General features: G+C 56.5%; 1 protein-coding gene and 1 long non-coding RNA gene across 5 annotated transcripts in view; one reads left to right on the forward strand and one right to left on the reverse strand.

The window, feature by feature from the left end:
* LOC123581475 overlaps positions 1 to 11,721 on the forward strand; it is a 30,242-nt gene extending 18,521 nt beyond the window's left edge. Inside the window, exon 2 of the long non-coding RNA XR_006703750.1 lies at positions 7,836 to 11,721. This is a non-coding gene — a long non-coding RNA (uncharacterized LOC123581475). The remainder of the gene's footprint in view (positions 1 to 7,835) is intronic.
* Positions 1 to 12,864, reverse strand: part of KLHL29 (kelch like family member 29) — a 312,316-nt gene that overhangs the window by 58,863 nt on the left and 240,589 nt on the right. For all 4 annotated transcript variants that reach the window (XM_045447601.1, XM_045447598.1, XM_045447599.1 and 1 more), the window contains exons 4-5: positions 3,571 to 3,712; positions 563 to 1,075 (exon numbers count right to left, since the gene is read on the reverse strand). In XM_045447601.1, the coding sequence (XP_045303557.1) occupies positions 563 to 1,075; positions 3,571 to 3,712 (655 nt within the window). The remainder of the gene's footprint in view (positions 1 to 562; positions 1,076 to 3,570; positions 3,713 to 12,864) is intronic.

Genomic DNA, 12,864 nt, shown 5'->3' on the forward strand with positions numbered 1-12,864 from the left:
GGATGGTCTGTGAGTGTCTCTTGGGGAGACATTCCTTTCACCTAACATCTAGGGGAGCTGCTCTCATCCAATGGCACAGCACAGGGCGCCTTTCTAGGGAAGGACACAGTTCACGTCCTGACTGTTCTCATGGGTGGAAAATGGAAAAGGCCCCACAAAAGACTGTTCTATGGAACCCTAAGAGGAACAGATGATTCCTGCTCATTCCACACTTGGCCTGGCTTTGGGGTGAAAGGTGAGAATGGCCTAAGGCTTGGGCTAGAGGCAGAAGGACCCTGGACCTGGCAGGCTCTCCCCTCCCTCCCTCTCCTTGCCCGCCCACATGTCCTCGCCTAGCTTGTCCTTCCCTCCTCCACTTTCCCCTCTGCCTCCTCTGTCTGAGGCCGGGCTGTCTTGGGCAAGGGGAGGCCCCACTACTGCTTCTGGGTTGGGTGAGGCCAGTGAGGGAGCTGCTGGAGAGCTCAGGATGCCAGGAACACACTCCTGTCTGTGCTGTGTCGTGGTGACCACTCAGAGAGGCACAGGTGTGGGCACACGGGAGCATGTGAGCAGCGGGACTTACCTTTGGGGTGCCCAGGGTCGGTGAACTCATACTTCCCCACGCCAATTGTCCGCAGCATCTGCAGCCCATGGGCCGAGTCAGTCGTGGGGGGCCCATTGGTGGCAGGGGCACCGCTGGGGAGGGTGGCAGACGGCTGGGCTGGTGCTGGTGGAGGCAGCAGGGGCCCTGCCATGTGGCCGTTGCCCACGGCAGTGGGTCCCGGACGGGCCACCTGCCCCACGCCAGGCAGTGTGGACATGGCCAGGGGCTGTGGGCTGGCGTACAGGGCCTGGGCCGGCATGTTGACCACCACGCTACTCAGTGGCTGAGAGGGTGGCTGTGGGAGCGAGTAGTGGCCTGGCATCAGCGGGAGCTGGGGCCCCACGTGGGGAGGCAGTGAGGGGGTCACCCCAATGACTGGGGCCTGGACGTTCACAGCCGGGCTGAAGGTAGGAGGCTGGGCCACTCCATAGGAGTGTGCGATCAGGGCAGGCTGGTTCCCGGCGGCCACCGTGGTCACCCATGGCCCTGTGCCTGCAAGGGAGACAGAAGAGACGTCATCTGCCGGATACACATTCACTCAATAAACACCGACTGTCCCAGGCCCTGGGCTGGGTACTAAGGTCACTGAGGTGGACAAGACACCTGCATCCAGGACCCGCCAGATGAAAAATCTGTGATTATGGTAGCATTGGGGTACATGAGCAGATGGTCGTGGAGGCTCAGAGGGGGAGCACGATCTACACAGAGGCAAAAACACAGAAGGAAAAAAGCAGAGTCCTTCAAAGAATTCTCGGTTCAAATCTTGGCTCTGCCATTCATTAGCCAGGAGCCCTGGGCAAGTTGCTTTTCTTCTCTGAGCCTCATTCTCCCCATCTGTCAAATGGAACCAGCAACACCTACCTCAGAGGTCTCCTGGGAAAAATTGAATGAGGGAAATGTATTTGGGGGAAAAAAAAACTAGCAGAGTGGCTGGTATGTGTTAAATGTTCCATAAATGTTGGTGTTTTTCCTTCCTTTCTGGAGAATAGCTGTCTGGAGGAGGTGGGGAGAAAGCTAGATTGTGAAGATAGTAGGTGTTTCCTGGGCAAGGCGAGAACACCAGAGCCTGGAGCTGTGCAAGAGCCCTGTGGTGCAGGAAGGGGGAGCAGGAGGTGGGGGCAGTGGGGGAAGGCTGGCAGCGGCTGTTTTCCACTGCCTTGCTGGGGGACCAGGCTTTCTCCTAAGCAGCCTCTGCGTGGCCAACCCTGGGGGAAACAACAGAAATGCATTTTGGCCCCTAAAGATATTTTGACTGAACAAGGGGCTCCAGACACACGTCCTGAGACTTGATACAAGATTCGACACCAGCTGTGCCCAGGTCAGGCAGAGCAGGGCCGGGTTCCCCTGAGCTGAGCAGACATTGAGGTGACCCAAGTGGGCTTGTGAGTGAAGCCAGAAAATACTGTGACAAGGGAGGGCAGTCCTGGTCACCTCTGACCGAATGAGGGTGGGGTTAGGTCTCCATCACCCAAATGCCACCTTGGTGTTCATGATGCCACTGGAGTGGCAGTGTAGACTGGGGGCAGGGAGTCTGAGGAAGAGAGTGGGGGACAGGGAGCCACTCAGGACCCCTAGTTCCAGAGGCTAGAAGGGGAGCTGGGAGCTCTCTGACAGGAAACTAGAAGCTGGAAAATGTTGGGGAAGCAGTGCCAGCAAGATTCTAGAACAGGCTGCAAGGGGGATTGTCCCCAAGTCTGAAGAGGAGATGGTATCACTGTGAGCTAGGCTGCTGTCTTAAGGACAAGGCATGCCATCCTAAGGTCACTTCTCTCCAGGATTAGCCACGGAGCCTGGAACAAGACACCAGAGCTTCGGAACACAGCTCGTGACTTCTCTGGTAACTCTGGTGAAGGTACGAGATGCCGGGCCATGGTGGTGAGTGACTTATGAGCTGGTGATTGGCTCAGAGGATGCTGGGGACCGGAAGGAGGTCTCTAGTGATGTGGACCGAGTCCTGCTCATCACTTTTACCAATGATTTGGGTGACGACAGGGAAGATATCACCACCAACTCTGCAGGTGGCATACTGGGAGGGTTAGGCACAGGTCAGCAATAAAAGCTGGAATCAAGAGTCATATGGGAAGATACTGACAGGGACTTGCCCTTGAGTCCCCAACACCCCTCTGCCTAAGGTAGACTGAGAGAAGATGGACAGGGGTCAGGGTTACTGCCTCGACAGTCTTGGGGTCTGACTGGTGACAGCGCATGTCTGTGGCTAGCATCAAATCAGAGGTGATGTAAGACCGCAGTGGTCAAAGTGGAGGGGCTGAATGAAGGGGTGCAGGTCATAGCACGTGTGGGTTCTTTGCGTGGGGCTCTGGCACCGATGGAGGCAGAGGGAGAGGTCATTCTCTGGAGGGCAAAGGAACTGGCCGCCACGGGCTCTGGAGTGTGGCTGAAGGGCCAAGGGTGTTTATCCCGCAGAAGACTTGGAGGGGGGATGGGTGGGTGTCAGATATCTGTAGGGCTGTGGTGTGAACACGGATGTGTCCTGTGTATCCTAAGGGTTGGTCTGGGACCGATGGGAGATAACAGGGAAGGCTTTTGTCATGGTCAGGGCTGACCAAAGAAGGCTTGGAGGGACGTAGGAGGTGGGGAGCCCCCGGCCCCAGGGGGGTGGAGCATCCCACTTCTCACGTAACCGTTGGCAAGGCAAAGCCTCCCTGGAAGGTGTGACTGGAGAAGTGGGTGAATCAGAGTCCTGAGGTTTGGGAATGACTATTCAAAATAACACAAAGCAGATTCAAAGTCGCTCCTGGGATGTCAGTCTTACTTCCTCAGCCTCCCCAAAGCTTTCTTGAGTAGCAGAGAAAGCGGTAGAGACGCAGCTACTGCCCAGGCTGTACAGCGTCCCGACCCCCATGCAGGTGTGGGCTGCCGCAGGCCCATGGGCCAGGGCCTGCTGAGGAGTCACAACATCCAGGGAGCCTCCAAACCCCGCTCCCAGCCTCCACGTGGGAGTCTCTGGCTGCCGGCCAAGTACACACCTGGATTGTCACTCTCCCTCATCTGTTTGGAGGGCGGCTCATCAGTGTCCCAGGGCGTGGACTGATTGATGGGCGTCTGCCCCCACCGGATGCTGGTCGTGAGTCCCTGGGACTGACTATCCGCTTTGGAGATGCCGGGAGCCTGGGGAGAAGCAGAGCAGGGGGATGAGCATGGCCTGGCGTGGGCTGCTGCCCTGGGGCCCGTCCCCTGAGCACTACTCCTGCTGCCTGAGCCACAAGGCCACACCCAGGGCCACCTGGGAGATGCGGGCACTTTGGGTAAACTCCCGCCCCCAGGAACACCCAATCCAGTGCCCCCCCCCGCCCCCACCAGCTGCCACCCTCTGTGACCACCCAGTCCACCTGAACTATCATAAAGGAAAGCGTTCTGTGCTGTGAGATGTGAAGTCCCCCAGGCCGTTGGATTGTTAATAAACTGCAACATTTATGGGCATGTGCTGAATACCAGCTGTGTCCTCAGTCTAGGCTCAGTGCCACCACGTGTCTGGCCTTCTGACATGTGAGAGGACGGCTTTCCAAAGCACCACCATCGGGCCCCATATCAGCCACTGGGCCCCCCAATATGCCAGTCCATGGAGGAGGCGTGGGGGGTGGGGTGGGGACTGAAGCTCATGGGAGGACAGCTCAGAGCAGGGAGCATCTTCCCTGGGACCCTCTTTGTTGTGAGAAGGAGACAGGCTCTCCGTTTCAGGATCTCATTCTCTAATTTAGATATTTAGATTAATGAGAAAATGAACCCCAGGCTGAAGACAAACATTAGCACTGCATTGGTCTCTGAGCTACTGCCTTGATGGAATATTATATAGTCATTAAAAATCATGTTTACTAAAATGCATAATGAGATGGCAAAATGCTTACACTATCATGTTAAATGAGAAAAGCAGGACATAAAGTGACACAAATATAAGCTCGTATGTAAAGCAATATGTGCAGGAGAGAAAAAACCAAAATGTTAGCAGGGGTGTTATTCTTGGTGACAGGAATGTGGGTAACTTCTATTCTCTTGTCTATACCTTTCTGTACTTGCCAAATTTTCTACCAGGGCCATGGCCATTGTAATAAGCCAGAAAAGAAGAAGGAGAAGGAGGAGGAGGGAGGCGGGAAGTTGGAGGAAAAGGGAGAAGAGGGAGGGGGAGGGGGGGGAAGAGGGCAAGAAGGAGGAGGAGAGGGGGAGGAGAAGGGGAGGAAGGGGAGAAGGGAGAGGGGAAGAGGGGGAGGGTGACAGGGAGGAGGGGTAGGAGGGGAAGGAGGACAAGAAGAAGGAGAAGAAGGAGGAGGAGGAGAAGAAGAAGGAAGAGAAAGAGGAGGAGGAGGAGGAAGAGGAAGAGCAAAAGGGGGAGGAGATGGAGGAAAGGGGGAGGGGGAGTAGGGGGAGGGGAAGGGGGAGGGGGGAGGAGGAGGAGGACGAGCAGAAGGAGCAGGAGGGGAGGAGTGGGAGAAGGAGGAGGAGGGAAAGGAGGAGGAGGAGGGGAGGAGGAGAGGGAGGAGCAGGAGGGGGAGGTGGAGGAGGGGAAGGGGGTGCAGGAGGGGGAGGAGGGGAAGAAATCCAAAAGCAAGTTGGAAAGCCTGGGACTGGGATAACTGGGGTGTGTGTGGGGGTGAGAGTCTCAGCAGAGGTGGTTTCAGGAAGTTTCTGCAGTTCCCAGGAGTGCAGCCAGAGCCCAACCAGGTTTGGGGTGAAGGATGTGGTGGGGTGGGGGGCAGAGATAGCTGTCCACCAGGGACAGTCACAGAAGCTCCAAGAGGCCACAAGGGGCATCTGTGGGCTTCTCTTTGGGGAAGGCCGTGGTCTTCGTGACTTCTCACAGAAGCTGACCCAGTGTCCCAGCGGGGGGGGGGGGGGGGGGGAGAGAGGGGCATCGCCCTCACTGGGCCTCTCTGAGCAGCTGGAACAGCCGGCATGGGCGGATGGAGGGGATGGCCATGGCTGACAGCACTTATTGGGTCTTTGATGCACAATGCCTATGACAAACAGCACCTGCTTGGGGCTGGGAGGAGTCGTATCCCATTAGGACCTGTAGACTGCACTGAGCTAATTGCATTAGGCTGCACTTTATCTCTGGCCTGCATTTCAGAAGCTTTGCTTCTGTGAACAGAGAAGGAAACAAAGGGAAAGAGTGAATCTCCTGAGGAAAGAACAATTCAACAGACAAGATTCCTTCTCAGAGGCCCCTGCCCCATTTCTGTCTGTGGGACAGATGGGAGCTTGGTTGGGGTTGGCTGTGATGGTGGGGGTGGGGGTGGAGGGGGGGAAGGGTGTTGTGGCGGAGGCTGGGGATTTAGCCACACTCACCCATCAGGAACTCATGGAACAGAAGTGTGGCTTCTCTAAACAGCATTCCAGTGTGCCCTGTCTGCAAGCCTCCTCTGCATTCCCAGGTTCCCCTGGGTGCTAGGGGGCTCAGAGGTGCAGAGGTGGCTTCCCGTAACCGGCGGCATCCGAAAGGGAAGGAGTCTGTGCCTTGTCCTATTCAGGGCCCTGGGTGGGGGTGAAGTTTGAGTGGTGACACTCCAGCCTCCTGGGGCACCCTCCTTCACTGACAGTGCAGAGACCCGACCTGCCAGTAGGGGGCGCTGCAGTCCCTCTCTGCTGCACCCTGGCAGGTGGGCAAGGGACGTGCTTCCTGGAGGCTTCACAGGCCAGAGGTAGGTGTGGTTTCCAGGGTCCTCCTACCCTTGCCATTTCTTCCCTGCTGAATCACAATCCGTGCCCCCAACCTGGTGCTTTGACAGAGTAGGGAAGGGCTCTGGAAACCTGGAGGCTCTGGTCCGGGGCCCTTACATCAGACATTGCCACCGGGAGACGGGGTGGGGGTCTCCTCCTCCAGAGTGGGTAACCAGATTCTGAACTCTAAAACTTCAGGAGTTCCTGTTTCTGCCCTAAAATTGGGGGTGGGGTCCTGGACTTGAAAAACCGCACACTTTTTCAAGGGCTTAGTCCCTTGGCTCTAAGACACTCCTGCCAGGTCGTTCACTTGTGCGTTTGCTGGTTAGTTGGTGTGTTCAGTAAACAAGCACTGGGCCGCTGCTCGGTGCTCGCCCAAGGCCCTGGGGACGAGATGACTGAGACTCAGCCCCTGCTTCCTGCCAGGACCAGGACCAGCCCCAGGCCCCAGGCGACATGATGACTGAGGCTCAGCCCTGCCCTCAGGCGGCTGCTGCCTGGGGAGCGAAGCCCTCAGCTGTGCAAACTGCCCCCGTTAGCCTCCACAAGGAAGCCGGGTGCAGGGGGGCGCCCCGAGTGGCAGGGTGGGGGCAGATAACTGGGTGAGGCCCCAACAGGCCTGCTGTGTCTGTCATGAGTAGTACAAGCAAATTCTTATGTACAAGAAAGCCGTTCTGCTGTGAGAAGGAAAACAGGGTCTCTCTTTTTCCTTCAAGAAAGATAAATAAGGCCACTCATTCTAATCGGCCCAAGCAACTTCTGAAGCTATGAGCAAGTCACAGCTCAGAAATTTCTATTTATTTCTTTAAAACAATGAAATGAACATTCCTTTCTCTACTCCCTCCAGAAAAAAACTGGACACGTTTGTGCACTTTGCCAGGCGCCTGGGCGCCCAGGTCAGGGAGGAATGTTGTAGCCGGGGATGTGAGTCAGCTTGGCCAGGCCAGAGCCCTTCCTCCCGCAAGGGGCTCCAGGCCCAAAGTAAACACAAAGTCCCCAAATTCTGGAGGCTTCTGGGGCATCGTGTGCAGATCCATGGCTCCAGCTCTGAACTCAGCTCCTGTTAAGACTTTCTCCCTTGGTCCAGAGTCCCCAAAGGTCTGTGACTCCACTAAAGGCTTTCCAGGTCTCTCTCACCCTGAGCAGGCTGCCCAAGTTCCCCTTCTTGCCAGGGGGTTGCCAGCACAAGAATGCCACAGAACTCCCCCTGCCCCCCAGGAGAACAGCCCAGGCCAGGGGAGGAAGGCAGGGCTGAGGGAGCCCCCTCCCACTGCATCATCTGGGTTATCAGTGAAGCCACCCAGACATCTGGCCTTTTGCCAGTGTTCTTGGCCTGCTTCTGCTCCTTGATATGATGACACTGGGCAGAGAGAGGCAGATGAGGAGAGCCCTCCTCCTGCCTGGTGCTGCGGAGTGGCCCTGTCTGCCCATCACTGGGCTGGGCAGGCTTCTCTCTGCTTCCCTCTAATGAGATGCTAATAGGATGCATCATTAACGCAGCAGCTTTTAAACCCCGAGCTCTTGTAAATTTTCAAAGGTCACATTTTTACGGCAGCTGACAGCATCCTGCTTCTTTCAGCGACTGAAGAACACTAAAGACCCCGATGCTTTATGGAGGAAGCTCTCTGTGAGGCGGCAGCACGGGCTGAGGCACCTGCTGGTCCGGGGGCTGGGAACCTCCACCCTGCGACAAGACTCACAGGGCCTCTGGGTCGTGCTCTGCCGGCTTGGAGGAGAACCAGTTACACATCGCCACAGAGCCGCCCCCGGGGGCCCTGCTCTGTTTAGGGGAAGGAGTGCACGGTGCAAAGATGCTTGGTAGAGGGGGTTGGGGGGCACCATGGGCTCACCAGGCGGTTCACCCACGAGGCTGTGACTGCCCAGAGGGGCTACTTTCTGCTCATTTGTCCACCCAGAGAAAGTACCTTTTTCTACTTTGCACAAAGGTGCCATGTAAGTGAGCAGCATCCCAGGTGGTCAGGAAGGTTTGAAAGATGATGGGATGGAGCTCGCCCGGGGCCCTCACATGCCCGCTTGTTCTTGGACCCACGTGTTGTGCACACGACAGTCGCAGTCTCTGCACACTGCCTTGCGGGTGAGGTGTACTGACCCTGTACTGGCGAGCCAGCTCCGCGAGAACACGCACCCGGCACAGCGCTCGGCCTGTCGTGGGGCCCAGGGAGTGAATGAAGAGGCCGTGTCTCTGAGCTACGGTGCTGGCCAATAATAGGAGCATCCGGTACTGTTGCAAGGGCTACATGAGTGCACGGAGTGTGCTCCGGAAGAGCGAGCCACATCACGGAACAGAGATGTGAAAGGGCTCCGTGCACTTGGGAAGCGTGAATCAATGAGTTCCCCTTACTGGGGAGATGAGGTTCCAGACCGTGGGGCCTTGGGTGTCGGGCCCCCCAATGCCATTGGCTTGAATGCTGCCACGGGCTGCTCGGAGGCTTAGTGCCTGCCTCCCCTGGCTCCCTCCCACGTGCCTGAGTGCGGTGCAAGTACTGAGGTTGGTGCCTCCCTCTGTGGGGCTGGGGGATTGCCTGGAGAAGCCAGGGCTCAGCCCCTTCCTCTCTGCGCCCAAAGAGGTCAGAAGAGGGTGAATCAATGGACTCTGGGAGTCAGGGAGTGCTTCCCGGAGGAAGGGAGCTGGCACTGCGCCACAAAAGCCAGGCAGATTCACTAAAGGAGATGGATTCGGGCCAAAGTCGCCACCAAGGACCTTACAGCAACTAGCATATTTCCAGCCTGGATACATTTGACAGAGCCAGGCTCCAGAGTCCACTTCGGGGTTCAAGTGGCCTCCTCTGGGGGGACTGACCATGCCACCACCCATGTCCATCTCCTGCAGACTGGAACCTGCGAGCCTTGACACTCTTGTCACTTGTGTGGTGCTGATGGGGCTGGCAGGGACGGCCTTCTGCTGAGCGTCACTGAGCACAGCTGGCCCCATCCCTCACAGCAGCGAGCCTCCTCCCCTCAAGGGAGCCCGGAGTCCCCCAGCCCTCATCTCACCAGTGTCCACTGGTGCTCCTGGCCTAGAGTGATAGCCAAGCTTAGCCCCTGCCCTCGAGACATCTACACCAGCAGGATGGGGTAGGTCTGCACCAGGGACCCATGAGGACGACATAGGCTGGGAGAGTGGCCGCAAGGAACACACCCAAGATGCTACGACACTATGCCAGCTGGGGGCCAAGCCTTTTAAGGGATTCTCAGCCTCTTCCTGGGTCTCTCGGATCCCCTGGTCAGACGAATACCACCACGTGACTCTAGTCAACACCACGGAAGCAGCAGATGATCCGGCCAAGACCTCTCAGAGTTTCTGTGCACAAATTTGTGAGATACTATGAACCATCGTTTAAAGCCACTGCAGGGCGGTGGGGGTGGGGGTGTGTGGAAACATACACGGTCTACTGTGTATATTGCAAAATAGCAAAAGACCAAAAAGTCATCTGTGTGTTGCTGTTGACATACATATGCATATGTATCCTCTGTGTTCCAGAGAGGATGCTCCCAGCAAGACTACAGTGGGGACTGTAATTGCATACATGCTGAAGCTAAAGCTGGGGTAGCCTCTCCCCAGGCACACTCCGGGCTGGGTGGTGGGGGGAGGGGGCCTTGGGTGAAACCGACAAGCCACAGGGAGGACAACAGGGTGGGCAACCTGGGGCTGACTGTGCTCTGAGCTTGATCTACAGCCTTGTTTTGCCTCATGACTCCCCATAATTTCCTGATTTGGAAAAGACAAGCTCTGCTGTGGCTCCCTGAGAACCACTGGTCTGGATTTTGGGGGCCCCTTTCTGCCAAAGCACTGCGGACCTGGCCTGAGTCCCTCAGCGGGCCTCTGGCGTCTTCTCTGGCTGCCTGGCACCTCTGCCACACCCCCATCTTGAGGTGGGAGCTGGAAGACTTGCTCTGCCAGCTTCCCTTGCAGCTCCATTTCCAGGTGTGTGCCCTGCTGCTCAGACACTCTGGGGTGAGGTTCCCGTCCGGAAGCTGGGCGACGTGAGGAAGCCAGCACGGCTCCATGCTCCACAGAGGCTGGTGGCAGAGACCCACGGATTTGGGAGCACACAGATGATAGAGGCTCTGGTGTCCCAGGCACAGCATCAGCCGTGGAAGCTGTCATCTCCTTTCCCTTCTTACTCTGGAGGATGCTCAGGGCAGGAGTCGGTTCCCACACGGCTCCCAGCAGAAGTGAAGTTGCACCTCTGATCACCAGGCCCTGGGCCGCCATGGGGAATCACAGTGGCTCTAGGACTGCACACGGCAGGGCAGGCCACTCGCTGCAAGGACTGGGTGTCTCACTTCCTTTTCAGGCATCAGTCCCCCCACATGGCACTGAGGCTTTGCATGGTGTTGCGTCCACCTGTGGGGACTGACTCCCTGGGGCTCTTGCATCACAAAGGTGAGGCCCTATGAAGGCAAGTTTTACTTGAAGAATGGTGTTCCAATGTTGGAAATCCAGTTTTGGGAAGAAGCCATTTTGGCGTCTGGGGTTTTTAGACTATAGCTCGTGCGTTTCTAGCTAGACTGTTGGCATTCTAGGACCATTCTAGGTTGTCAGCAAGAGGACTGGTTCCAAGATCACACAGGTAGAGCGTTGACCACGTCTAACATAGGGGTTCTCCAACGTGAGTGCGTGTGTGGGTTAGGAATGCGGGTTTCTGGACCCACCCCAGAGCTTTTGATTCGGTAGGTCTGGGACAGGGGGCCCCTAAAGGTGGTGGTTTGACAAGCGTATCAGGTGATGTAGGAGTTCCACCGACCCCACTCTGGCAAGCGATGACAGTCTTGATATTCAAGTTTGCAGGCCTCTGTGCCCGAACGTGGGGAAACTTAGGGGCTGGAAACTGCCAGGCGGGTCCTGAATGGGACAGATTTTGAGGTCCTGCTCATGTGCCTCATGGGAGCTGGCTATTTGGTGACACTGTCTTCATGGACCCCTGGTCCCAGCCTAGGTTTCAAGGGGTCAGAAGGACATTTTGTCAGATGCTAAAGCTATAAATCTGTGGCCTCTGGGAAGAGCAAATGACATTTATGGGTCTCTCAGTTCTTCATTTCATGATTGCTACTGAACTACATACGAGAATAATCACAGTCAAATCCCCACTTGGGGCTGGGGGATGCTCTCCGGAGCCCCTCCTGCTCTCATGAATGAGGCTGCCCTCTCTGGCCCCCTGGACCCCGGCCGGCGCCCTCGGCCTCCCCTTCAGAGCACCACCATAATGTGCTCCGGGGACCGCTGAAATTTCTAATAATACTAACCAATGATGTGTTAAATTGAGACACTTCTGGCTCGAATGCCGGAAACTGCATGATGGTTTAAAGGACCAGTGCTTACCTTTCTCTATCAATTTGCTGCTAAATTACTGCTTTCGGAGCAACTTACAGAAAAGTAATTCTTTATTTAAATTTTAATTTCAATCTTGTCATTTTAAATATATATTCAGATTCCAATCATATTACAGAATATGATGATGTCTCTGGGCGGGGAGGGGGCAAGTGTTCCTGCCAGGATCCTGGGCGGTGGGGAGAGGGTGTGATGGGGGAGGGGTAAGACACCATGGTAAGGAGTGACCCCAGGGGACAGCTTGGTGAGGGCAGCCATGTGCTGGGTTGCTGGGGACAGGACTGGAGGCCAGTGGCCAGCCTCTAACGTGGCCTCGTGATTCCAGGCTTTGTGCCCGGCCCCGAGGATCACCTGCCACCACTGACTACTTCCTGTGCCTTCTCCTCACGGGTCACCACAGGGACCCAACCAGCTCAGCCATAAACACATGCCAGGCACAGATGAGCTAGAGCTGCCTGGACTGCCTCCATCCTCACGGCTCACGTTTATCGAGCGCCTCCTACATGCCAGGCACGGGCACGGTAAGATTTCCGTCCACAAGGTGTTTTCACCTTTATTTTACAGAAGAGAGTGATAGGACCCGGAGAAGTTCTGCAATAGCTAGAGTAGGCCGACTCGGTACGGTGACTCATGTCTATTCTATCCTTAGAGCCTCCGAAGTGATTTGGGATGGGTGGAATGTTCCAGACCACCCGGCCCCAGCCTCCTCCTGCTGTGGCTGACAGCCCCACAAACTGGTTTAGCCATATCAAGGCTTCATCCGCAGTACCCTTTTGGGGTAACACTTAGACCCTTCCCCTGTGCTCTGAGTACCAGCCATGGCCTCCCCTTACCCCCCTGTGTCCAGCCCAGCTGAGCCTCCTGCTCTGACCCTGACAGCACGCTGGGCTTCCCTCACGTCTCCTGCTGCCTCAGACTCCCTAGACCCTAAGCTACCACCGACGTGTTCCCCCAACCCTTGCCGGTGTTGTCTTGACACTCTCCACTGGGGCCAGTTCTTCAGTGTCAGAGCAGGGGTGGTACAGACACCTCTCCTCTCCAAAGTGTGCTGCAGGGTCCACCGTCACGTCGCTTCTGTCCCCAGCTCTCTCTTCCCTCCCTCTGGTCATCAGGCCTTGGCTCTCCAACATGGGGACTGAAAACTCGATGTCTGACCACTTCACCTGCCATTCCAGCATCCATCCGTGTTCTTTCATGGTCCTCCCCTCCGTGGGATTCCGGATGCCTTGGCTTTCCTGCTTACCTCTGTCGACCT

The sequence above is a fragment of the Leopardus geoffroyi genome, chromosome A3 (genome assembly GCF_018350155.1).
Source record: "Leopardus geoffroyi isolate Oge1 chromosome A3, O.geoffroyi_Oge1_pat1.0, whole genome shotgun sequence".
Lineage (NCBI taxonomy): Eukaryota > Metazoa > Chordata > Mammalia > Carnivora > Felidae > Leopardus > Leopardus geoffroyi.